Source organism: Ptychodera flava, chromosome 13 (genome assembly GCF_041260155.1).
Source record: "Ptychodera flava strain L36383 chromosome 13, AS_Pfla_20210202, whole genome shotgun sequence".
Lineage (NCBI taxonomy): Eukaryota > Metazoa > Hemichordata > Enteropneusta > Ptychoderidae > Ptychodera > Ptychodera flava.
The window spans coordinates 19,688,878-19,715,433 of NC_091940.1; the positions used below are offsets into that span (position 1 = coordinate 19,688,878).

The 26,556-nt window shown below is 37.0% G+C and overlaps 1 protein-coding gene across 10 annotated transcripts in view; it reads right to left on the reverse strand.

The window, feature by feature from the left end:
- The window catches only part of LOC139147741 (RNA-binding Raly-like protein), a 133,722-nt gene that overhangs the window by 52,376 nt on the left and 54,790 nt on the right, over window positions 1–26,556 (reverse strand). For 8 of the 10 annotated variants that reach the window (XM_070718914.1, XM_070718917.1, XM_070718913.1 and 5 more), the window contains one exon: window positions 10,662–10,922. In XM_070718914.1, coding sequence (XP_070575015.1) covers window positions 10,662–10,922 — 261 coding nt within the window. Of the gene's footprint in view, window positions 1–10,661; window positions 10,923–18,495; window positions 18,644–26,556 lie in introns of those variants that run through there. The other 2 variants (XM_070718908.1, XM_070718909.1) reach the window with 2 other exon arrangements.

A 26,556-nucleotide genomic window follows, 5' to 3' on the forward strand; every position in this document is an offset into this window, starting at 1 on the left:
TCTCTATACTGGATTTTAATAAACGATGTAAAGATTTATTTCATCATTGCAGTTGTAGTGAAAACCTATTACCTGTACTATGACATATATAATTTATCAACAAACCACACTATGCCTTTTATGTTTATGGGGACAAATACTTTAAATAATTGAACATTTGTATTTGACACTCCAAAGTCATTGATTTATAAATTGTTGAACACAACTCTGCAATCCTCTCAACAGCAATGGATGTTTCCATTTAAGAAATTTGAATTATCATTTAATTTTGCACACGAATGAAGAAAGTACCTATTTTTTTGTGCTATAGTCATCTTAAAAGCTGCAAATATTAATCTGCATTCCTCAGAAGAGAAAAACTCAGCTGAATTACAAACATCTGTGTCTGAATATGCAGTCTTTCTTTAAAACCTAAGGCAATTACCCATCGTGCATTGCAAGATCATATATTTATGTTTGCAAGTTTTTAGGGCACACAAAGGACAATGGGCTCTTTTCATTCTTGCTAGATTTTTTCAGTTACATCATACATGCCCATGCATACTTCTAACAATCTCTATTGATCACATAATTCTTCTGATGACGTATCAAGTTGCTTAATCAATCCTTAATTTGCCATTCCAGGACAATTTGTAGTATTTGTAGGTATGCAGAGGTAATGCGACAAAGCAAGAGTTTGAAAAGATTCAGTTTATGAGCTACAAAATTCACAGACAATTACTGAAGCTTACAAAAAGATGATACAGGGGCTCCCTCTTTGTCGCCATGGTGATAAGCATGGATTTGGTCTGCAGTCAGAGCGCACACTACATCTATCTCTTGAAATTACAAACATGGATATGGTAATTTAGGGTTAAGTTTCCACATTTTCTTGCAGTATCCCAGTAACGATCATGAATTTTTAAAGACTCATTCCTTGCTGAGATATCTCTTTCATTGTAAAATCAAAAATTGATGCTTTTATACTAAGATTAAAATAATCTGTTGATTTTGAGAAGAGTAACGAATCACACAAAATACTGTGGCATAAAAGCATAGCCAGAATTCTGCACATGCATATACCCCACAGATTTTACGCTAGAATGGAGCATACATATAAACACAAATATTTCATATATGCAAGCCTGAGTTCAGTGCTTTGCCAAGATCTTTGAAAATACATTTTAAATTTTTTGGAATTCAACATAATAAATGTAGATAACAAAATTCACTTATTTGATCATTTCACACAGTGTTCAGTTCCCGTTTTAAATGACAGTATTTTTTTTTCCGCTTGTCATTACAATAGCAATACTCAAAGCGAAATCATAGAGTATGGGCTATGGTTCGGTATCAGCCAAGGTTATGTTACAGCGGTACACTGTACATAATAAAAAGTTACACAAAAAAGTAATATATATTTACATGCAAAAAAAATTGACTGTTTTCCAAATCCGCAGTTCCTCAATGCTGTATCAGATTATCTTTCTTGGGCAAAAAGGCAGTGACGAAACAACCACACCGTACATTCTAAATTGTGCCATGTTGAATCATTTGTTCTAAATATTATCAAAATCAGCCCTAAACTGCAGGAACTTTTCATGAAAAGTAGCTGACCTTAGCACTAAAGGGAGATGATTATCAGTCAGTATTGCGATGCCGGATAAAAAGCAAGGATAATCCCAAACACAGTGAGTAATCCAGATTTTTCTAAAGTTGAGAACTATACACCAGGTGGCTGATCTCGGAGATTTCCTTCTGTTCCTGGCATCTCTCATATAACAAGCATCTTTGTACCAGTTGCATCAAAATAAAAGCAAGATTTAATGGTATGTTTCTTGTATATGCCCTCAGGAAACAGGATATAAGGTCAGTAAGGAACTTTTTTATTTTTCTTTCTTTTGCTATGAAAATTACAAACTCAGTAAGAAAGCTTTTGAAACTATCAAAAATACTTGTTGGCTTACTTGTTTAAAATAGCCTTGGTCAGGTTACTGGAAATTTGTATATTTATTTCTCAGCCTTGCTATGCTTTGCTGCATGTACATGATGCTGAAATCTGGATCTCATTTTCAGCATGCAAGAAAATTGATCCTTGGGGATGAACTCACTGGGTCCCAAAGTGATCTTATCCGAAAGTCCTTCTACAGAACATTTTGCCCAGATGTGTAAACTATGAATTCGGTTTTCAAAATACTAATTTTATAATGATTATTGAAAACCGAAATAGGATTTGACTGACTTCATGTCAACTGTAGTCTTCACATGTGTAGTTTCATGAAAGTCTGAACGGCTTTCTCAAGAACCTTTTTGTTATGGCGAACAAACAGTGAAATATGTATAAAAGACATCATGTAATGATTATTGACTGAAATATGATATGACTACCTTCACATAAACTGCAGTCGTCACATACATAATTATATCAAAACTTTGTAAAATGATAATTTGGTCACTGTCATGAAATGCCCTTCAACAGATAAGCACTCCTCAATAAGCAACTTAATTTATAGCTTCATTGGTTTGCAAAATGTGTGCCATAAATCCATAAAACCTTATATTTCCATATTAAAAACGAAACTAATAAACACTTCAGTGTACGATTTACAATCGACTATTTCATAAAAGGAAATTACAATACTTAATTTTTTTTTCAGCCGATTTTATATTCACAGAATGTTTAAAATGATACTGGCTCCCAACAGAATACTGCATAAAAATTTTCAGCTATAACGATTCCCCACTGGTTCACGACTCGGCTGTTTTCTCAAGTAGGCAATTTGCGGAGTAAATTCCTCCTGCTCAAATATTCATCGCAACCGAAGCACAGTTGTAAAGTCACATTTGCTCATCAGATTGAAAACAGTGTTTAAAGACATTTGACATTTTCTCAAGGGAAAGGTTTCAACTCCATGGTATGATCGCTTTAATGGATAATAATTTTTTTATGGAATGGTCGGTGACATATAAACACTTGCTATTTGTCTTTTTACCTTTGTTACACTGCCGGCTGTGTTTTTATGATGCATAAGCCAGTCTTTTCCATAAGACTCTGACAAAGAGGATGGACTGCAATAATTTAATATGCATCACAACAGTCTCAGGTGACAGGCACGGTGAAATGCAACATAAAGTGACCTCCAGGGAATTATTACATATGGCACTGCCACTCTAACATCCGAGTGACGGTCATTACACCTTGCAAAGGATGAAGATGAAGCTGAAGATTATCTCTCAAGGTGGTTAAAAAAAAAGATGCAGAGAGACCCTCCATTGTTTTCTTCCACTCATTTTTACCTGTACATCTGCTCTGCTCCACTCTCTGCAAAAGTGTCAAACCAATTCAGAGAGAAAGCGAACGAGCTAATCCTTTAATACATCAGATTTTAATCAATATGATAATCTCTGTACCTCTTGAGATATTTCTTACAGATGTTACAACAGCACATAGCATGTAAATATTCAACTATGGAGCACTGTACACATGAATATGTATGAACCAAACTTGTGAGGCCAAAGTCAATTTTTGTCACCTTTGTAAAATGTTCCCAAGTCATTTTTTTTTCAGATTTTTGCCAAAATTCCGTAAAATACTGTAGCCAATGAAATGTGATGTCTATTTGATCCAAAATTATCAAAAGAAATTCATAAACATTGGTAAAATGTTGCACTGAAATTTTGGTGGGAAAAATTACAGCACAAAAAGGATTAAAGTTAAATTAAATGTATCCACAACCTAGAATAGTGAGAAGACAGAACCAAAGTGTCAGAATCTAATTTTCAAGGCAATCTTCGAAAGAAATTGATGATTTGACACCACCAATGAAACCTAAAAATTACACGAGTACTTCCTTGGAGAAGAAAGTTTCAATATAAAGTTCCAATTCCTCCCAAGAGTGATAGCAATTCTGCACACACAGATTATCAACATCATTAATAACTGACTTTTCCAAATACACAGAAACAAGTGGTACTCCCACCAGTCAATTGTGAAATCCCTGCACGGAATATTTCCAGAATTGTGCCCGCCGAAAGCTGGATTATGGAAAATACCCTACGCAATTTTTGACAGGAAAAGCACTCAAAGGAAACGGTTTCGACCCCTGAATGTGAAAATTGGGAATCTGAATATATTGCGCTATCCCTCTGCATGCTCATTGGCACAAAACATCAGTTCATTTTATCAGCATCAGTATTTCTGTAAGATTCAATCAATTTTTGAAAGTGGAAAACCGCTTGATTGGACACTCCATGATCAGTCACACTGGAGTTACCATTCTTTTGATGTTTCTATTCAGATGAAAATCTTCCTATTAGAGTGAAGCCAACAACACAAACACATGACTCACTGATAAAGAACACGAGCACCTAGAAAATAAATCTGATGGGTGAAACGCAGCAAGCAGCACCCTGCCTACGTGCCAAAGGCACTGAGCAGTTATAATTGCGACATTTTCAATACTCATGATTGTGAGAGGACGTCAATGTGCTGCGTTGATTGCATGGGTCGTACGAAACAGACGGATTCGCACTGTTCAAGCTGCACTAACGAGATAGACTCCTTGGAACTTCCATCTTTTGTGAGAGAAAACTAGGTCAAGTGATGATGTACATGTGTTGGGTTTCAGTGTCAGGGAAGATGTGTACAATTTAAGCAAGCTCTTCACCTTGACAACAGCTAATTTTTGAAGTTCTAGGTGTCAGCAGAAGGCATCACAGGGAAAGACTGGTAAAACTTTTAGCTTTTAATTCAGTAACCACATCATCCCTGCCATGTTTGGTTTAACAATCAGCAACCATACCCATACGCCATTTCACATATCATCTTTCAAGATCATTTCATTTCGACTTGGCAAGTTTATATATAATTCTCAAATTGAAGGAGACATGGGCAGATCAAGATGCCATTTCGTTAAATCCATTTGAGGATCCCCGGCAGAAAGTGCCAGTTTTTTGACATTTTATTACCTGCATAAAGTAATCATGAAGTTACAATCCTATTTTTTCCCTCCCTCCACAAACATTTCCCCAAATGGAAGCATCTCTCTTCCTTTAATATGAAATCTTTTTCCATCTGTTATCTCCATAGATTTAATTCAGTTTCTGCAGCTTCCACACACCGTAAACGTCTCAGACATTAAAAGTTCATTATTTAAAGATTACGGTACATTATCTAATCCTTCACAATCTTCCAAGAGTTCTGTGATTTTCAATTTTCAAACATTTTGATTATCTTTGGCTGTGACTTTTGTGACTGCGTTACATTCAATTTTCACATCTTTGACAATTCTATATGCACCTTAAATTAAGAATTAAAACATTTCACACAATCTTCATTCTCAAATCAACTAATCACCTTTTCCGATTTCATTTCCTCTTGTTGCAGACCTGAAAATGACCTATAATCTTACTCTACAACCGAGCCAAATTTTCTCACAGTTTTTGAAAAATTTAGAAGGGAAAAACGATACAAATTAAAGCATCCTAGGAAAACTGGGCACATCTTCTCAGTATTGGCAACTTGATACGGACAAGGAATCAGTTCTGTATCATACTGTTACAATGAAAAGAACAGGATACTGATAACACCATTTATTGGCAGGGAAGGTGTAATTTATGCCCATTACTGAGATAAAGGTTACCTGGTATCAGTTTTCATCGACAAAGACAGAAAATCATGCAACTCCTGTGAAGATCTTTCTATTACTGTTATCTTTGAACAGTAAATGACTATATCCTGCCTGCTGTTGACGGAAGAAAATGCTCAAATACTATACCCTAACAATGTCACTGACAATCATTTCACCAGGTGATGTAGGCACACCCTAGAGCAAATTTTGTTGACAGAATCAGATGCTTTAACACTGCAGGCTATCAGGGGTTAAAATGTAGTATTGCCTTCCTAGGGCAGACTGTACCAGTGGCCCCATTTACAGTGAAGAAACAGGAGGGATTATCAAGGCACCATCTGAGGTGAAGAAACAACCGGTAGAAGGATCATCTTGAGCTCCAACAGCTATCGAGTTCTCTCAATGTGATGTGAATCTTTCTCAATCGTGTCTATTGGATCAGGAATTAAGATTGTTCCTGTTTGAAGCAGATATCATTGTTCTATTTTGATGTGGAGGGCAAGGCTGCTTGTGACTCTCAAAGTTTCACTATTTTAATATCTTGCTCATCAGACAAAGCATAAAACTAACTGGTAAAACAGTCTTTTCCTGAGGATGCTGGGCCTACCATTCCTGATTTTTTTTTTGGAGGGGGAGGGGGGCACACTTGCTCGCCCCATAATTAATCTAAGTTTTTATAATGGAACTTAGGCCCAAATTCAAGGTTCAAGTCACCATTGGACAAGTCATTGTAGCTGACATAGTCCCCACTGGATCAACGGTTTCGGGAAGCCATCGTTCCGTTTGGATTGTAACTGTAACTTACACTTCTCGTTTGCAATGGAACAATCAATGTCAAGTGTAGTTAACTTTGTGCAGACCGGGTGAGCTTTGCTGTGCAAGCTTGGGTTCCAAATTTGGAAAATAATTGCAAAGAAAATGGCCACTTGGTGGCCATATTGGATTAAGTTGAGACAAAAATTGACATAAACATGTCAATAATACATTATCCTTTATAATATACCAACTTGGAATGAGATCAGTCCAGGCATGTCTGTGCAATGGTTCCAAACTTGGAAAAAATTGTACCAAAATGGCCATCTGGAGGCCATATTGGATTGTTGTGCCACAAAGATTGACGTGCATTTTATATGTCATAATACATTGCCTTAGCACCTACTTTGAATGAGATCAGGCATGTCAGTCTAAAGGCTAAGACCATAGAAAATTTATAACAAACTGGCCCCATAATGGCTATATTGGATTGCATCATGAAATAAATTGACATGAATATTTACCACATGGAACATTGTCAAGGCATTGATGAATAATGGCTGCAGACGGCCAGACAGGTAGATAGATGAAGCAAATCTATTAGTCCACCCAGACTTTTATCAGTGGGGACTAATAAGTTAGTATGAGAGTAAATATTGACAGAAAATTAAGCTTTGACAGGTCTTCTTTATTTCCTGAATCAATCACTTTCTTCCGAGGACAACCCTATTCCAGAAATATGAACCCAATTAGCACTTCCATCACCACGATGGATATGGAATGCACAGCCTATGATGATGGAGAAAATGCTGAATGTGTGAAAGCTAGAGGTGAACGAATTAAACTATCACTGAGGTTGGATGGACCAAAATGAAGGTTAGACAGTATCTGACGCAGTATACAGTACGAGACCACAGGGTGCTCTGTGTGATTGTGGTTGAAGCAATATTTTTTACAGTTACACTTTCTGATGACGACAATAATTGGCCAAAGTAGAATGATTACAAGTGTGCTTAAGTTTGGATTGTATACCACCAGACCATCTGGCATGGTATTTTTAACTCTGCAAAAGTTGAAACATAGTCTGAAAGGAGGTCAGACATACTTACACTGCAGAGAGTCGAAATAACGCCACCACATCCGCACAAACTGGTTATGATAGACAGTGCTAACAACTCCTCAATTCAGACAGTATATCTAGGTCCCGTATTGCAAACAGTTCAACAGTGTAGCAGCTAGGACGTGCCTTAGCAACAATGTCCCCAACACAGAACCAGTTGTGCTGGATTCTCGCATGCTGCGGGTCACCTCGGGTGCACTCATGAGTCGACTGTGTTGGATGTAGTCAGCAAGTAATATCTGATACTGACATTAACTGACTTTTGCATGATTATTTTGAGGCTTAAATTTTTGTTCTTTTCGGAGCTGTCACTGAACTTTATACTGTAACAATAACTCGCTTTTAGTCTGACTGAGTCCTGTGATTGGCGGCAGATATGGTACACTATCAACTACAATTCTTGCCTGAAGTTCAAGCATAGTGAAGCAGTCCCAGTAACTTGGATTTTGTTTTGTGAAACTAATTTGTTACAAAACAATTCAAAATTTGATTAATAACTGAAGCATGTTGTCCCCAAAATGTGCAAAATGTCCCGAATAATAAACGGTAGGGAGAGAGAGTGTGCCCTGGTTTATTTGGAAACCCCTGTACCATTTCCATTGTGTCCCATAAACTGTACTGTATCAATATAATACTGGGAGTCTTCGTAACATGATGAGGAAACCTCTGTAAAATTTGCTGGGTACCAACCAGAAAAGAATTGGTAAAAGTTGTCTTTTTAATCCTCCATTGCCAAAAATTCATACGCCAAGTCCTTCACTTTGTAAAATAATTCATTCAAAACTGACTTCCGATTTCATCCACTTCATGTCAGTGGTAAATCATTATGACTGAAAGATATGTTGTCTCATCTGCAATCCTTCCAAATATAATTGGTCATTAACAAGGAATGATTTCTTTCAGCAACAGTAATTCCCACTGTTCTATTATGATTACTATTAAGAATAATTAATATAATTTAGAGCCTATCAGCTAACAGCAAAACTTAAAACTGCCATAATTCTAATAATATGGTATATAATGTGCATTACATATAACTTTACAGACTTTTGCAATGGAGAAAATACAATTTCAAACTTCATATCAAAACCTTATCTAAATTAGCAAAAAAATTAATTATGTATAAAACAGTACCCTTGAACTTTGAAATTCCACAATTAGAGCTGAATACTGACTTTGAAAATTACAATGCCAGTTTGAATTCCCCAAAATAAAAAGAGTTGTTTTTTCAATATTAAATTCAAAAAATAAAATAAAAAAATGGTGAGTGGAGAGAGAAAAATTTGCAACTTTGATGAAAATATAAATTTTGGGCCCAAAGATGATTCATCACTGTAAGGTGAACAATACAATAATACCCCACACAGACACAGACACAGACACAGACACAGACATTATATATATATATATATATATATATATATATATATATATATATATATATATATATATATATATATATATATATATATATATATATATATATATATATATATATATATATATATATATATATTTTATATATGTGTGTGTGTGTGTGTGTGTGTGTGTGTGTGTGTGTGTGTGTGTGTGTAAATGTATAAAAATCATTGAAATGAGCATATTCACATGTATATAAATACATGTATGTATGTGCATTGTTATTGCTGATTTAAAAGTGCACATTTTTAAATGCTGTCTCAGACACTGGGGTTAAAAACAGTCGTCATCAGACGTTCAAGTGAGAAGTTCACGATAATTTACCCTAATTTCAACAGAATCTAGCTTTCAACCACCTAGGTAATCATGGCTCATTAGCAACACAGACATGCATTCCTCTCATGATAGAGTATGAAAGTTAATAATCCTCCGTTTCAAAGTCAAATGTCAAATGTCTTCAGTTTTCTATGTTCTTTCGACAATTCAGACAATTGCTTCATCTTCAAATGAAAGGAAAAATTCAAAATTGCAATGTCGATTACCATTCCACTTTTGTCGATGAGACTGCAGTTCAAACGGTATTCTAGCTTTCAGAACTCCATCAACGTAAAGCTTGAACTGCATGAGGAAACAGGTATTCTTTCGGTACAAAAAGTGAAAATCTACAAGCAATAATTGCAGAACTGATTATAATGAGTGTATTACTCTTCTCTTGGGTGTAATTTCTTTGATGAATAAATATCGTCAAATCAGAATAAATGCGAAATACTGTTAGACTGTCTTTAATTTCAGAGGGCTACCGAAATAAATATGTATATGCAATGTAATTTATATGCTGCTCTGCATGGCAGCACAAACCTATTCGATGTATAAGACGAGTTGAGCAACAACCTTGATTAATTGTCTCATGTTTTTCAGACTGCAAGATCTTGATCGCTTATCAATGATAGTTCAAAAATCTCAGGGGAGTTTTTTCAGTTACTTAGAATTCGCATTTTTCCCCAGCGAATAAACACTTACTCATCACATCAAAGGCAGCATCGCAGGGATGTTGTCGGGGAAACACTGAAGGGTTGATTATTTCACATCTTGACCTTTATATCTCCAGAGCTTCCTTGTGTTATCTCACCGATCACATGCAAATATTGTCTGATTTCCTACCTACAACAGCGCCAGGTACATGCTTTTCTTATATTGGCAATCACGCTAAACGGGGAACGAAAGCAGCTGAGCGACAAAGGTCTCAAAGAATGAAGGCTTCATAAAGCATGACTTCACAAAATAAAAAATATCAGAACCACTTCAGTGTAACTATGATCAAATTCAAAAGAATCATACATTTCTCATCATAAACACAGAATTTCAGGCAAAAATAAAGATTTCATCAATCATTATCTGCTGTTACATTTTTTAATAGGATTGTACCAGGTAATTCCAAGTGAAAAGCAGACATAAACACACACGTCGGAAGGGGAGCAGACAGACTCGCATAATAAACATCTGTTAAGTGCACACATGATGAACAGACTGAAAAGACACTCTATTGAGTTTGACATATGTCAAATCCACAGTGAATCATTACATTTAACAGGCTTCACAGGCGCCCTGACTGAGTAGTGATGTGTGAAATGAACAGCGTTAACGATGCTGCAGTTCCTTTTTTTTTGAGATACACTGTTGAATAGAAATGCTGAGAAAAGAAATGTTTAGTCAAGTACATCATTAAATATACATTGTATGAGACACAGGTGGGAACTCACCTAAGGGTTGTCCAGCCAGGACCCGGCCATACTCATTAGTAACTGCATTCCTGGCGCACTGTTCATTGGAATACTGTACAAACGCGTAACCTTTGTGAACTGATAGTCCAAAGATCTTCCCGTATCTGGAGAAGATGCGCTCCAGCTCCTCCCTGGTAACCACGCCGGTGTTAAGGTTCCCGATGAAAACCCGAGAGTTGATTGACCTGTAGTCGTTATTGTTTGTGATGTTGCTCACTTTCATCATCGCCGCGGCGTTCACTGTGGAGAGAGGAAAGACTGTTGGCATGAAACTGTAGTCTGGGAACATTCCGACACAGTTGAAGAGAGTGCTGCACATCTTAATGTTGTCGCACAGACTGGCTTTTTAAAAAATTTCCTAGGTGTCTTCACAGATCAACTCTGAACCCAATGAATGAAAATCCTTCGACTGCTGTAGAGCAGTACCTTACACAACAGAACTTTGACACCAAGATCAGTTGCCATGGTAACATCCTCATTCTGGTTTCCACAGAGACCAAAGTGACATAACTTAGAAGAAAACGCAACGCACATGATTTTCTTGAACGGAACAAAATCATCAGGCTCTATATTGATGTACACCTACAATAAAAGAACAATTTCTTTCTTCAAATGTGAGGCAATCGACAGTACAACAAGGTCTCCTCCAGGCAGCAAGAACGACACAAAATCAGTCCGAACTGTAATGCATACATAATGAACCACTTGAAGCTGGCATTAAGTATGTAACTGAAAATACTGCACTTATTGTAGCTGCCACGAATGCTGCTTGCGTACATTAATACTTCACAACAATACAATACTCAACACATCCCAGTTATTCTCACAAATTATCGCTAATTGAACTGCACACATACCTTAAAATCATCTTGATAAAGATAATTAACATAATTAGGTGAATTTGATGCTTCTGACTCAAACCACAAAATCGATTTTATTACACCTAGGAATTTTTCTCTACATTAATAATTTCACACTATATGGCTAAGCAGTACCTTTCATGTTTTCCAGACTCAATAAATACCTTAATTTCATCACCACTCAGAACGTCACTTACATCTTGCAGCGACTTCGTGATTTATCGCAGAATATCACAATCGAAAGAAACGGGTCGCTATAAGGTTTTTGTGCGCATATTTTTCTAATAAAGACAATTTACTTTGATCCACCAATATGCATGTAAATGACCACCTTATTGAGTTAACTTGTATCCTTGGGCAAATCAAATTTCCATGCATCACGAGAAATGAAATGAACACAGTACAGGTACTTGTAATACTATAGTACCGGTATGTACCACATGAATTGACATTTCAATGTGCCATGGTACATTCAATTTAGTAGAAACGGTTGAGTACGCCTTGAACAGTTACATCTTTGGTTGAGATATTTGTCGTACAAACTTTGACATTTTCTGTGACTGTCTCTTGAGCATTTCTTGAGATCTCTACTTCTTTCCTACTTATAACTTTTACATCTAGAGAGAGATTCTTTTCATGGAGAATTACATTTGATTTCTCTTTGCATAACTTCTTCTCTGAATCTACTTTACACTAACCTTGAACTTTGTCATCACTTCCCTATAAAACCCAAATGGAAAACAAAATTTCGCATGTTGAAACATAATACGATCATGTTTTTGAGACATGATAAAGCCTTCTCACATAAAATCCAAAGACATTAAAAACATACATTTGAAAGCAATGGAGGTAACCCCATACAACCCCCTACGACTAAGTTGTGTGACCTGTTAAACTGTACCATTTGATTGGGCTGGTGAACTTTATTACACAGGTCTAGGGGGGACTAGGGTGCTTCCGATGCCATGCCCTGTCTGACCGCAGAGAAAAGATTGTAGTTTTTATTGTAAATGCTTGGCTAGAATCAGAATGAGAAGTATATTTCTTCACAGTTTTTATGGGCAATTGAGACTGAGGGACTGAAAGACAGTATTATGCACTTCCTGTTTCCTAAAATGAAAACAATTGCGTTTTGGAACACTCAGTATGAAGAAATACTTCCACAATGTGAAGTGTGCCCTCTAAGTTTTAAGATTTCTGAACTCATCAAGTCAATTCAAGAATTTCTAGATATTTCCTTGAGTTGGCCTTATTCCAAAATGTATAATCTGTACAATATTTTCTTGAAAAAAGACAACTTTTTATTTAGTGTCACTTGAAGTTGCCTTAAGGTAGAATGCGCCCCAGGGACAGATACTTTGACCCTCAAAGTTTTTTGCTGATCTACCACTTGTGGGGTTTCATTGTGAAGCTCTTTGAGTAAGAAACACTTTCACTGTCTTAGTTTTTTGAAAATTAAAAATTCTATTTTTCATTGTAGAATTAACACTGGGATGGCAACCATTTTGAATTTCAAACATCTTTAAATCTTGGGTTGTTTCTTTAGTACCACAATTTGCATAGTGACCACCGATTTGATTTTTGATTTTGAAAGTAAATAGTTGAAAGATTCACTGAGGAAAGTTTCAGAGGAAGTTTTTAAGTCTCACTTTCGAGGCGCATACTACCTGAAAAGTCACACTTATCTTATATGTTCATGTACATAATTGTAAATGAATGAATGATGGAAAGAAATCAAATTCTAACTTAATATTTCACGTTTGATGTGTTCAATTTATAAATATACCAGTAACTCTTGTATGCCACTGTCATTTGCTACAGATTCAATGAAGTACTAGCTAGTAGTCAACCAGCGACTGGCAGCTCTGCCAAAAGATGCAGTTGTATATAAGAGCAAGATAGAATATTAGCATCTTCAAACTTTGTTACAGAGAAGACTGTTTCTTTTCAATTCAATTCAGCACATGTACAAGTGATCATAATCTAGAATAGGCAGTGACCAGAGCAAGGAGGTACTTGCCTTGGGCAAGTAAGAATCAAGAAATGGTGAAAAGTCAAAGGAAACTGATTGTGGAAAAACCTAACATCATTCTTTCCATCATCAAGTACAAAAAAGGTGATAACAAGGCAAATTAACTGAAAGTACAAAAGAAACAGCAACTGCTGATTCTGTAGTTACTTTTATCTCTGAAGCGGGTGGATAAATCTTTGGATGATGGCCTCTTGAATCTAGTATTGCTAGCAGATATATTAGGGACATCAATGATATCCTGGTATCAGAATGAATGTTAAAGTCAAAGATATTTCACTTAATAAAAGCTTGTTGTTTTATTCTTGACACTGCCCAGATTATATTCAGAAGTACGTGACAATTTTTATAAAGTTATGTTGGAAAGTACGCTAGTCACCACGGTGGAAAGTACACTAGTCCCCATGGTGGAAAGTACACCAGTCCCCATGATGGAATGTACAATAGTTCCCAGGGTGGAAAGTACAATAGTCCCCAGGGTGGAAAGTACAATAGTCCCCAGGGTGGAAAGTACAATAGTCCCCATGGTGGAAAGTACACTAGTCCCCATGGTGGAAAGTACAACAGTCCCCATGATGGAATGTACAATAGTCCCCATTTCAGTAAGCAGTTCAACATGTATCTCTAGAATTCAAACACTTTGTTTCATATGATAATTCAGCAATACGCTACTCTTACCATGGAACACTGGTACATGGTCAAATGGAAACAACAAAATATCATAATTGGCAGTCACCTTTGACTTTGGTATGCAAATACAATGGCATGAGTTCTGCCAACATGAACACACAAAGAAGTCAATCTTTGGCATCATCTCGCATAAATTAATGTTCAAAAGTCATTGACAATGACATAGTCCCCACTTGTAATAGGAGTATTAGTCTTGATGGGGCAGGGAAATGTGGTCATTAAGAAGTATCACTGGAGTGTATATGTTGAGATCTATGGGCACATAGGTCTATGTCGTTGTTCCCAATTTGAAACACATGAGGCATGTCTAAGTTATGGTTCTAAATCGGGAAAAAAGATCAGACCTCTAACTGTATTGGCCAGCCAAGAAATACATATGCGCATAATAATGAGGTACAAGATGTGACATCTTAAGGTCTAATATCCTATCAGAATTGGAGGGTATAGATATAAAGGACATAGCACTTGTGGTTACGTATTTATTGACATAAACGTATATTTCAGGTCAAAGGTCATCGAGGTCACATGACATTTGGTCAAAAAATTTCTATCCTATAGTTATCCCTATATACCAAAAATCAGACCTCTAGCTCTATTGACTCGCTCAAAATTAGATATATGCATAATTAATGAGGTACAGTATGAAGCATCATAAGGTCTCCCATCATACCATATATGAAGGGTGTAGCACTTGTGGTTACTGAGTTATGGACAAATATGTATATTTGAGGTCAAAGGTCACTGAGGTCACGTGACATTTTTTCAAAAAAATTGTATTGCTAAGTTATCCCTATATACCAAAAATCAGACCTCTAGCTCTATTGGCTCGCTCAAAATTAGATATATGCATAATTAATGAGGTACAATATGTGGCGTCATAAGGTGTCCCATCATACCATATATGAAGGGTGTAGCACTTGTGGTTACTGAGTTATGGACAAATATGTATATTTGAGGTCAAAGGTCACCGAGGTCACGTGACATTTTGTCAAAAAAATTGTATTGCTAAGTTATCCCTATATACCAAAAATCAGACCTCTAGCTCTATTGACTCGCTTAAAATTAGATATGTGCATAATTAATGAGGTACAATATGTGGCGTCATAAGCTGTCCCATCATACCATATATGAAGGGTGTAGCACTTGTGGTTACTGAGTTATGGACAAATATATATATTTGAGGTCAAAGGTCACCAAGGTCACATGACATTTTGTCAAAATATCTGAGATATCTGCGTGAACGGATGGACTCACGGATGGACTCACAGACGGACATGACCCAATCTATAAGCCCCCTGGACTTCATCCGTGGGGACTAAAAACTGTGTCACTGCATCCTTTTTGCAATATGAATACGATGAGAAACTAAATTTTTATTTTTCTTGGCCTTATACATGGAGTCTATGGACTGCCTTATACATGGGAGTCTATGGACTGCCTTATACATGGGAGTCTATGGAGACTGCCTTATACATGGGAGTCTATGGAGGTGAAAACTAAAAGTCCTAAAACACGGCCAAATTTGATCGCATTGTGAAACAAATCGACGTGCATCTGAATGGGGTACTGGTTACTATCCTTGTGGAAAGTTTGAAAGAAATTGACCTGGGCATGTCTGAGATGTCTGCGTGAACGGACGGACGCACACACGGACGCACACACGGACAGACGCACGGACACGACCAAACCTATAAGTCCCCCCGGACGGTGTCCGTGGGGACTAATAAAAGCAGATCCCTGTAGATTTGACTTCTCAGTTGATGCAGTCAATGAGTCTCCTGATATAATGACTTCAAACAGGATTTCTAGAAGTACAATTGCACAATGATTCCTTGGCATCAACACAGGGAATGTTGGGGACTGCAACAAACCTCCATGTACAATGAGGAATATAGTGACGCCAAGTATTTGGAAATGAGTGAGCACACACTGTATTGCAGTGATCCACATACCAACAGCCTGTCACTTTAAAGAAGCAGTCACATTCTCGGCACACAGTAAATGCTGATTACATGCGCAACATTCTTCTCTTTCATGATTTCTATTTTCTTATGGTGAATATAAATCTTTGTTGCACATGAATTACTCAGTGTCTCCTAAGGGGCAGTGCTTGATATAAAACAAGTAATTGACAATGACATAGTCCCCACTTGTAATAGGAGTATTAGTCTTGATGGGGCAGGGAAATGTGGTCATTAAGAAGTATCACTGGAGTGTATATGTTGAGATCTATGGGCACTTAGGTCTATGTCGTTGTTCCCAATTTGAAACACATGAGGCATGTCTAAGTTATGGTTCTAAATCGGGAAAAACTATCAGACCTCTAGCTGTATTGGCCAGCCAAGAAATACATATGCACATAATAAATGAGGTACAAGATGTGACATCTTAAGGTCTAATATCATATCAAAATTGAAGGGTATAGAACTTGTGGTTACTGAGTTATGCATATATATGTATAATCAAGGTCAAAGGTCATCGACATTTTGAGAAAAAAATTGTATTGCTAATTAATCCCTATATGCCAAAAATCAGACCTCTAGCTCTATTCGCTTGCCCAGAATTATATATGTGCATAATTAATGAGGTAAAGCGTGTGTTGTCATAAGGTCTCCCATCCTACAAAATATAAAGGACATAGCACTTGTGGTTACTTATTTATTGACATAAACGTATATTTTAGGTAAAAGGTCATCGAGGTCACATGACATTTTGTCAAAAAATTTCTATCCTATAGTTATCCCTATATACCAAAAATCAGACATCCAGCTCTATTGGCTTGCTCAGAATTAGATATGCACATAATTAATGAGGTAGAGTATGTGGCGTCATAAGGTCTCCCATCATACCAAATATGGAGGGTGTAGCACTTGTGGTTACTGAGTTATGGACAAATATGTATGTTTGAGGTCAAAGGTCATTGAGGTCACGTGACATTTTGTCAAAAAATTGTATTGCTAAGTTATCCCTATATACCAAAAATCAGACCTCTAGCTCTATTGGCTCGCTCAAAATTAGATATGCAAATTATGAATGAGGTACAATATGTGGCGTCACAAGGTGTCCCATCATACCATATATGAAGGGTGTAGCACTTGTGGTTACTGAGTTATGGACAAATATGTATATTTGAGGTCAAAGGTCACCGAGGTCACGTGACATTTTGTCAAAATGTCTGAGATATCTGCATGAACGGATAGACTCACGGATGGACTCACGGACAGACATGACCCAATCTATAAGTATAAGCCACCTGGACTTCATCCGTGGGGACTAAAAACTGTGTCACTGCATCCTTTTTGCAATATGAATATGATGAGAAACTAAATTTTTATTTTTCTTGGCCTTATACATGGGAGTCTATGGAGAACTGCCTTATACATGGGAGTCTATGGAGGTGTAAGTGTGTAAGTGCAAAGTTTGAAAGAAATTGACCAGGGCATGTCTGAGATATCTGCGTGAACGGACAGACGGAGCGACAGACATGACCCAATCTATAAGTCCCCCCCCCCCCCCCCCCCCCCCCCCCCCCCCCCCCCCCCCCCCCCCCCCCCCCCCCCCCCCCCCGACTTCGTCCGTGGGAACTAATTAGTGCAGCATGCAGCAGTATTACACAAAACATAAGATAGCAGAGAGCATAAAACAAGGCTGTTTGCATGCTGAATTATGTTCTTGCATCCATGGGAATGTGACTTGGTTTCTCCTTGCAAATATATCAGCCTTTGTTATCTCTGACAACCTCCTGTCTGTTCACAATGGCAAAGGAAATGTCTACTTGAATGCAAAATGCAGATTTAGAAAATTGCAAACTCTCTGCATCTACATTCAAATACGAAAATCTCAAAGAGTGCACTCTATATTGGAGAGTTCCATAAGAAAATCCAGGTCTGAAAGTTATGTAGTATTTGGGTGAAGTTTTTTGATTGGTTGCATGATAGGATTAATAATGGTAATAATTATAAAATGACGATTACTGTCAGATTTACGGCCAAGAACTGAAACATATTAAAACATTACAGGCAGAAACTGATCTGAACAATGCTAACACTACCAGCTTGAGTAACAGAGCAACGGCAAGCAAATCAGTTTTAGATGTCCTTGAATATAATGCTACGTACAGTAAATGTTATGCTACACTGAGCATCATCCAAGATGACTGAACTTATTCAGTCGTTGTAGCATCAGATACTGTACATCACCACCGTCACATCCACACACAAGAATCTATCAGTACCTGTATCTTTGCTGCCCTCAAAGGATACATTGCAGGAAAGAAGGCTACCATCATCAGTATTTTCAAAGATGAACGCAGTCCCAACCAATTTAACACTTGCCATTTTCCCAACGGAACTGCATATGCACCGTCTGCAATGAATGAACCCTCCGACGGGGTAACTGTTTTGAAGCGTAACCCCGTGCTGACCTTTGTGTGGGGTCTTCTGGTGGGACACCAATTGCCAATAAAGAGCACAGTACTGTCTACCTCAGGGAAAGACTTACGACTTCCCAAAATATGAAGATTTAAGAATATTACAGTGGAAGGAATGTTGCTCTTTTAACAGGAGGGATCAATTTCAAATTAAAATAAACATATGGCTTCAATTTGAGAAAACATGAGCCCTATTAAATCTCATTGGAAAAAAATACATAAATTGTAATTTGTGATGTGTGTGCATCTATCTATCTCTCTATCTATCTATCTATATACACACACACACAAATGTTTACAGAATAGTCTGCCAAAACTCGTATAAATACTCCGATTACTTAAGTAATATACAGTAATATTTTCATGATACTTTTTGCATCTGATGCTTCAAGTGGAATGAATTTATTGGTGCGTTCTTTTATTTTTAACTCTAATGGTGCAACCGTCTTTCTTTCTCACTTACACGTGTTATACAAAACAAAGACATGATTGTTCACAACAATTCCTTACATCAATCATATTACCATCATTAAAGGTATACTGTCACCTGTTCTAATTTTGCCACAGTTACCATGGAAAGAGAAAATCTAACCAATCAGATTTTAAGCGGGTAGCCACTTTTTAAAGACAGCGCCCTCACATGGGCATTTTGGATACCAAGGAACGCCCCTTTGACCATATATGGGCATATTTAGATTACAGGTGACTGTATACCTTTAACTGATGTGGTAACGTAAAACGGTATCCTCTAGAAGCACATAGTTCCAAGAATGTGCATATTGTGTGACAAACTGTGAAGTAAAGGTAACTTGATTCCATCTTCAATTTTTTGCCGTGTAATTTTAAATTTTAAACTTGTCCACCTTTCAGAATTTTGAGCAGAGGAAAAACAAAATTTTCTGTGGTCTGAGCATATTTTGTGAAAGTTCAACATTTGTCATTTCATAACACAGCATCAACGTTTAATGGATTTCAAGTACATCCTTTCTGGATTGATCTGTAAATGTCAGATAGATTTTTTCTGTACATCCTGTGTGATAAACACACCATACATTGATAATCTCACACAAGGTATGTTACACACAGCAATAGAGTCCCCATCACTGGCGAAAGGACAACATTTTCACCACCCTGAACGACCAGGCTGTGCGATAGCCTCACCACAATGGGCAAGACATCGATGGTAGACGACTCTTGAGTCAATCAACATTCCCAGAGTATCTGTTTTCTGTATTATTCGCTTTGCAACATATTAATAAACTAAAAGAGAGAGTTCTAGAACCAAGCAAACAGGGTAGTCTGGAGGCAAGTTGGTTAAATGGAACAACTGTCATCGATATGTAATTCAAACAATACTTCTACCTTGACAACAATATTAATCATTTTAATGGTTTCTCTGTATAAAGTAATGCCAAAAGCAATCATCATTTTAAATCAACCACTGAATTCTTCTTAAGGTTTTCTCCACCATGGTTTGTCCCAAATCCATTGTTTTCTATGGTAAAGTGAGACCTGTATACAGGGAACTGGGGGTGAAAGGGTTAAGGTAGTATGCACCTTAAAAGTGAAAGACTTAAACTTTTGCTCAGAACATTTCAAGTGAAACTTACAACAATTTTTTTCTACCAAATCAAACATAAAAATCAGGGGCCACCGTGCAAAATTTGGAACTAAAAAGAAATTACCTTACATTTACCGATTTTTGAAGTTCAAAATGGCCACCATCCCCGTGTTGACTCTATGGGGAAAAATAAATATTTTGATTTTCAACAAAGTAAGATCATGAAATTTTTTTTTATTCCATGAGCTTTAAATGAGCTACAACAAGCAGTAGATCAGAAAAAAATTTGTAAAAATGTGAATCTGAATATCTGTCCTGAGACATATTTAGACCTTGAATTGTGTTTCCATTCTTTCAAATGAGTTGCTTTATTAAGATAACTATGTATTGCTGTCGTACCAATTCCCTCTTGATGGCATCAGTTACCATAGAAATGAAACGACATAGCATTGAAAAGTTGGGCTTCATCTAGATTAAGAACAGATGCTGACACAATCAAATTATTCCAATGAGGAATTTATTAATCTAACTGATGATGACATAAAAATGTTTTAAAAGGCCATTCATTTTATTTTTACAATATGAAACTTCATTCAGTATGACATTTTCATTTACACAAGAAGTACATTTGATGTATATTTTAAGTACATTTTCATTAAAACTGCATTAGCATGGCTGCTTTGCCTCAAATTTAAAGTGTTCAGCTGATACTCATACCGTGGAACAGACAATAGGAAGTTCTTGTCAGTTCAGTGGACTGCGTGATTACTCTTGTCCTTCACAAATATCATACCGTTGGGCATCATGTAGGAAACGATTCCAGACATGAATATGTTTCAGTACTGATTTGGTCAAAATTACACGAGAGATGAAGAAATTTTGATGTAGGAATGTCCTAAAGATGAAGGAAAGGAATCTATTTCTCACATACATATTAATTAATAACATTAAATTTTGATAAAAAACTGCAGGCAATGAAATGTGACGTCCATTTAGTCCAAAATCATCAAAAAAATTTGTAAAAATTGGTAAAATGTTGCACTAAGATTTTGGAGGGAAAAATTACAGCACTCAAAGAATTCAACAAAATACAGAAAACAATCTACAGAAATTACAGCTACTGGCCCGAGATGAAAAAACATCTTACCCTCAGGTGTGCAAGGCAATAAAAGATAACACTTTTGACACTTCAAATTCAAAAGGAAACCATTTTTCAAGTACAGCTCCCTCTGTTGTGATAAAAAAGCAAGGAAACAGCTTTTCTCTATGCTCCAAGGAAATACTCGCTAGGATAAATTGAAAACTGACATTGAACGTGTTGCCAAACAACAAAAGATATGTACGGTACATTGTAGAACGCACTGTGAATCGACACATTCAATTCAGACTCAATCAGCACAGAAGCAGCTCTGAGAAAAATTAATTGAGAGTCAACATGTGTGGAGAAGGACCTCTTGAGATTTGAGGGAGAGCAGAATATGTTTTACTGATAGTGGTTGATATTGATATTTTTCCCGTCTTCTCTGAATTATCTGCTGGACAATGTCCGACTAATTTCACAAACAAAACTAGATAAATCAGTTATCAGATTCACCTGTTCATCTCTAAGTGAGATTACCGTAGATTGATTCCGAAGTGACTTGGCAGCTGTCCTGTTTGTGTTAAGCTCCAGCTTTGATACGATAACAATTGTCTTTTCAGATATTTCTTTGTTGCTATGACAACTGCTTATCTATATTGTGCAAATTCATATGAGCGAGAGCATATACCATGTCATTTTTTTCTTAAAGTAATGTTATCACTCAAGTTTTCAATATTATATTTCGTTCGATGCAATTCTTTCGACAAAGTGCATATTCCTTGAGAAATGGATCAAAACAGTAAAGAAGAAAATGGACTATTTCCATTAATAGTGATTCAATTGTCCCAGAGATTTCAAAAAATTTTTCAAAATGTCAGAAAATTTCTCATAATTTTTGACGGATGACAGCACTGTAAAATGTCATCTAATGATTTTCTTTAACCTTTTACCTGCCAAGTTCATATTTCACCATCAGGTCAAGTTGGTTTGATGAAGCAAAACAAATTGTCGCATATGGTGCATTTTAACAAAGACCTGAAGATTTAAAAGTCCTTGAAGACAAAGATACAAATGAACCTGTAAACCTTTGAGAAACTTTTTCTCTGCTTTATGTGTTTTCAGGACAAACGAGCAAAATAAAAAAAAACCCATATAAAACGTTTTTCTTCTCGCCAGGAAGTAAGTCTGAGTTAGATGTACACTCATTTCTCTTCCTCCTGAAGACATGGAAATTGCTGGTATTTTCAGCTGAACACATCACAACGTGCACAGCATGCGTTTTTGTTAAATGTTATTATATTTGTATGCGTGTGTTGTGCCCACAACATAGATGTACAAAGCCAGCTCATTTACAAATGTAACAATTTTTAAATTATCGGAAACCAGCATCTCACAAGGAAATGCAAAATTCAGCAAGACCAACCGGTTCCTCATCAATTGCACAACTGGGTATCCTCTCATATTCCCACAATTGTCACAGAGGGAACTGAAAAGCAAAACAAGAAACTGGCTTTGCACTGCAAGCAATGACATGGTAGTTTAGAAGACATGCGGTGCGCTGCGGAGCTCATGCCCTACACATCCGGCAGAACTCAGATATGAAACAAATGATCCACAAAAACACACCATCCCAGTTTTCAGCCGTCAGTTTTTGTGATGGAACAAACACAAATCCTACAAAAAACTACCTAATCCACTGAAGAATTTCCTCAGTTGTCAAAAAAAACAAACCAAACAAATCGTATCACAGTTATGCTACTTGCTACCCTAACAACTTAAGACTACCGGTACTATTGACAGAACTTACAAACTGTAATGACAGGTTAATACTTGTCATTCAGTGTTCTTCAGTGTTCTGTTTTTGGCAACAACATATTCCATATGGTGTATTTAACATAATACTGTACATTTGAAAGCTGTTGAAAACATAAATACTGTAAACTTGATTTTTTTGGACTAAAGATGCCATAACAGACCAGGCCAAGTGGGTGAAAATACATCATGTTTTGGCTCACTACGACTTTTTACTGACTTGGCTGATGGGGAAGTGATACTGTCTGACAGGAAAAGGGTTAAATGTGCTAGGATGTCACTTATGTTAATGGTTGCATGATTCATCTGTTGGCCACTGAAAACGACGACTCTCCTCAAACCTGCTTGATTTCTGACTGCACGGTGAAACAAACTGACATATACAGAGCTAGCACAGAATTTCAACAAACTTTATCGGGCACGTGTAGGAAATGGCTCACGACATATACCCACATAGACTGGCATCTCTACACAATAACAGAGAGCAAGCCTGTTATATTAGTGTTGAAGAACTGAAAGCTCCTGCGACGTTTACAGTCTTCAGTCACATTGTAGAAATGCCCAGCGAAGCAACTCCCTCTACACCGCACAGCAGACTGCATCACTAAAACTGCACACGTCTGATCATTTCAGAGAAATCAGTCAGACAGCCGAGAACCTCAAACTAGGGTTCCTACTGTCACATGCACTTAGACACGTCTCACTCAGAATAGTTTTATCATTTCACTGGGTAATGGATGTAATACAAAAAAAATATTCCCTTGAGAATAGTGGAGCACATCACACTTTTTTCTGTTGCTTTTAACCTCTTTTAACACTGTCATCCCCATTTTCTTGTATAAAGAAAGTGCCGAACAGCTGAAACACAATGGGGTCGGACCACATATTGGTGTTGGAAGGGTCAAACTTTCTACCTGGTTCTTTTTCACTGAACTTGATCAAATTGATCACAACACAGTTACACTGACAAAAAACCCTTCTGTGGTAAGTCGACTCCTGCTGGTACTGCTAGTACTATAGTTCTGAGGAAGCACAGCTGAGTTATTTTCAGCGTTATCAAATCTGATTGGGTGACAGCCACACTAATTTCATCAAACTTTTGTAGCATTGTGCAAAGAAAGCATGAATGAGACACTGTGACATGTATTAAATGGAATACCTTGTTTAGGGAATACTGTTCAGCATTCCAGACTTCCAAGTAATATTTTCTAATCAACTGAACTAAAATGCTCAAAAACTATACAAACATCAACATTTTGTTGCAAACTTCTCTCGATCTCTACCTGTAAAATGACAATGACAATATAAAACCACAAGACACGATCATGATGAGACTGCCAACATATTTCGAACATTTTGAGCTGAAATTTCTGACCAAAGAGACGACAGAATATCCAACTGTTGACTGGCAAATACCAGATAAAGAATATTAGATGCTAAATGAAGGAAATGTGTTGTTGCCAGGTGGCTGGTATGAGCAATATGCAAACTATACACCATATGCAAATTTGCTGAAACCCTTTCCATTATCAGTTGATCACTGTCATGACTGGTAAGGTCACAAAAGCCGATTTGTTGCTACAGACAGGATATTATTCAGTGGCTCTTCTGGAGATTAGATTCAAGGCAAGACAGAAACTCGGCCAGACAACGATTTATTAGGTTTGAACATGCAGACCACATCACTTTAAATCACATAGCCAGGGGACATATGCTTCTTTTAGCTGTCTTGCTTTCTTGATCCACTGTTTTTTCTACGAAATTCAAAATGCAAAGAGCTTGACCAATTTCCCCTGAAGTCAAGATCCTGCGTAAGTAATTGATATTGGTGGGTACATGAGTGGTTGTTTCTTTTTGCTGCATTTCCACGTATTCAGATCAATTTTTGTTTAAATGTCAGATTAACTTCATGAATGACGTTAGAATGTGGGAATCTGTTATGGCATCAAGATTATTTCAATTTCGGTACCCTGGGTTCATAAAACATTGTCTCACAATGTTCAGTTTTCTCACAGACATATCCAGGGTCCAAGGACATCAAGTCATTTAAAATTCAAAGACTTTCAAGACCTTTTTCAGCAATTTTAAGGACTTATGCAGTCCAAAATGTCATATTCCAAGATCGTGCATATATCGTGCATTGTACAAGTCATTTTTATAATATCAGACACAAACCTTTATTGATTTTCAAAAACCAAGGGTATACATCAATTTTTCCAGATTCTCCAAGACTCAACTTTCCAGGATACTGTAAAATTTGAGGACTTTCAAGGACTTCGCAAGAGTTTACGGACCCTGGTATGCTAATTAACTATCCACTGCCATCACACAGATACAGATAAATTGACAAACCAATGCAGTGTTCATCAAATCAATAACTTTCTGAAGGGTAACTGTGATCTAAATTGCCTCCACAACCCTGGAAAATATTCTCTCATTGATAGCAACATATCCATACTTTGCTGAATATTGCCCTGCATCGTATTAATGAAGTGTTTCCAAATAGCACAAATTCAATTCTGTAAAATCTGCCACTGACTGCACCTTCACGAAATGTCGTCTGTATTTGTGTACTGGAACATCTCTCACTGTGTCGATGACGACGGATACGTCTAAGCCCCTCCTCCCAGTCCCTGTCTCCTACTGGCACACTGAAGTATCATCTGTCACAACCTGATGATCAGATGCTCATTTCAGTTTCTAATTGGAAAGCACATTTGACTTTGCAAATAATCATCATCATCATCATCATCATCATCATCTTATTGTCATATTTTAAAACTTACAGTAACATAATACAATTGAAATCCTGCAGAGTGCAATGACAATGGGAATATAACTATAAGTTAGTTGAGCCTAGCCCTGTTAACTTATACATATATAGCATTACCCGAAAACCTATTATTGGCTACTGTCCAATATTAAATTGATACAAGTACATGTTCATGTCAAGACAGTCAACTCTTGTGTGTTCTGAAACGTTGTGAAAGTTGCATCAACACATGAACATACGAGTCATTCACATATCTTCAAGCCTCACTGGCCAACAACTGCAATCAGGACAGTTGGCAGGGAATGCACTGCCCAGGCCAAAGAGTGGAGTGACAGTACCCGAGCCAAATCCAGGCCCATTGGTTGAGTTCACTCAGAACTGGCATGGTTTCCTTGGTCTGTTAGGAAAGAGACTACGCTAAATTATGACATGTAAATGTTGGTTCTGACTTTAAAACCACCAAATTAAACAGCTCTAAAAACGAAATCCATCCAGATTTGGTATGTAGCACATTCAAAGACAAAACTGCGGACATTCAAGAGTATTTCTGCAGTGTATGCTGATTGGACGACACACATACCTACTGTGCTACAACTACTGGGAGGTACATCTGTTCAGTGATTCAGGCAGGGGTCTGCA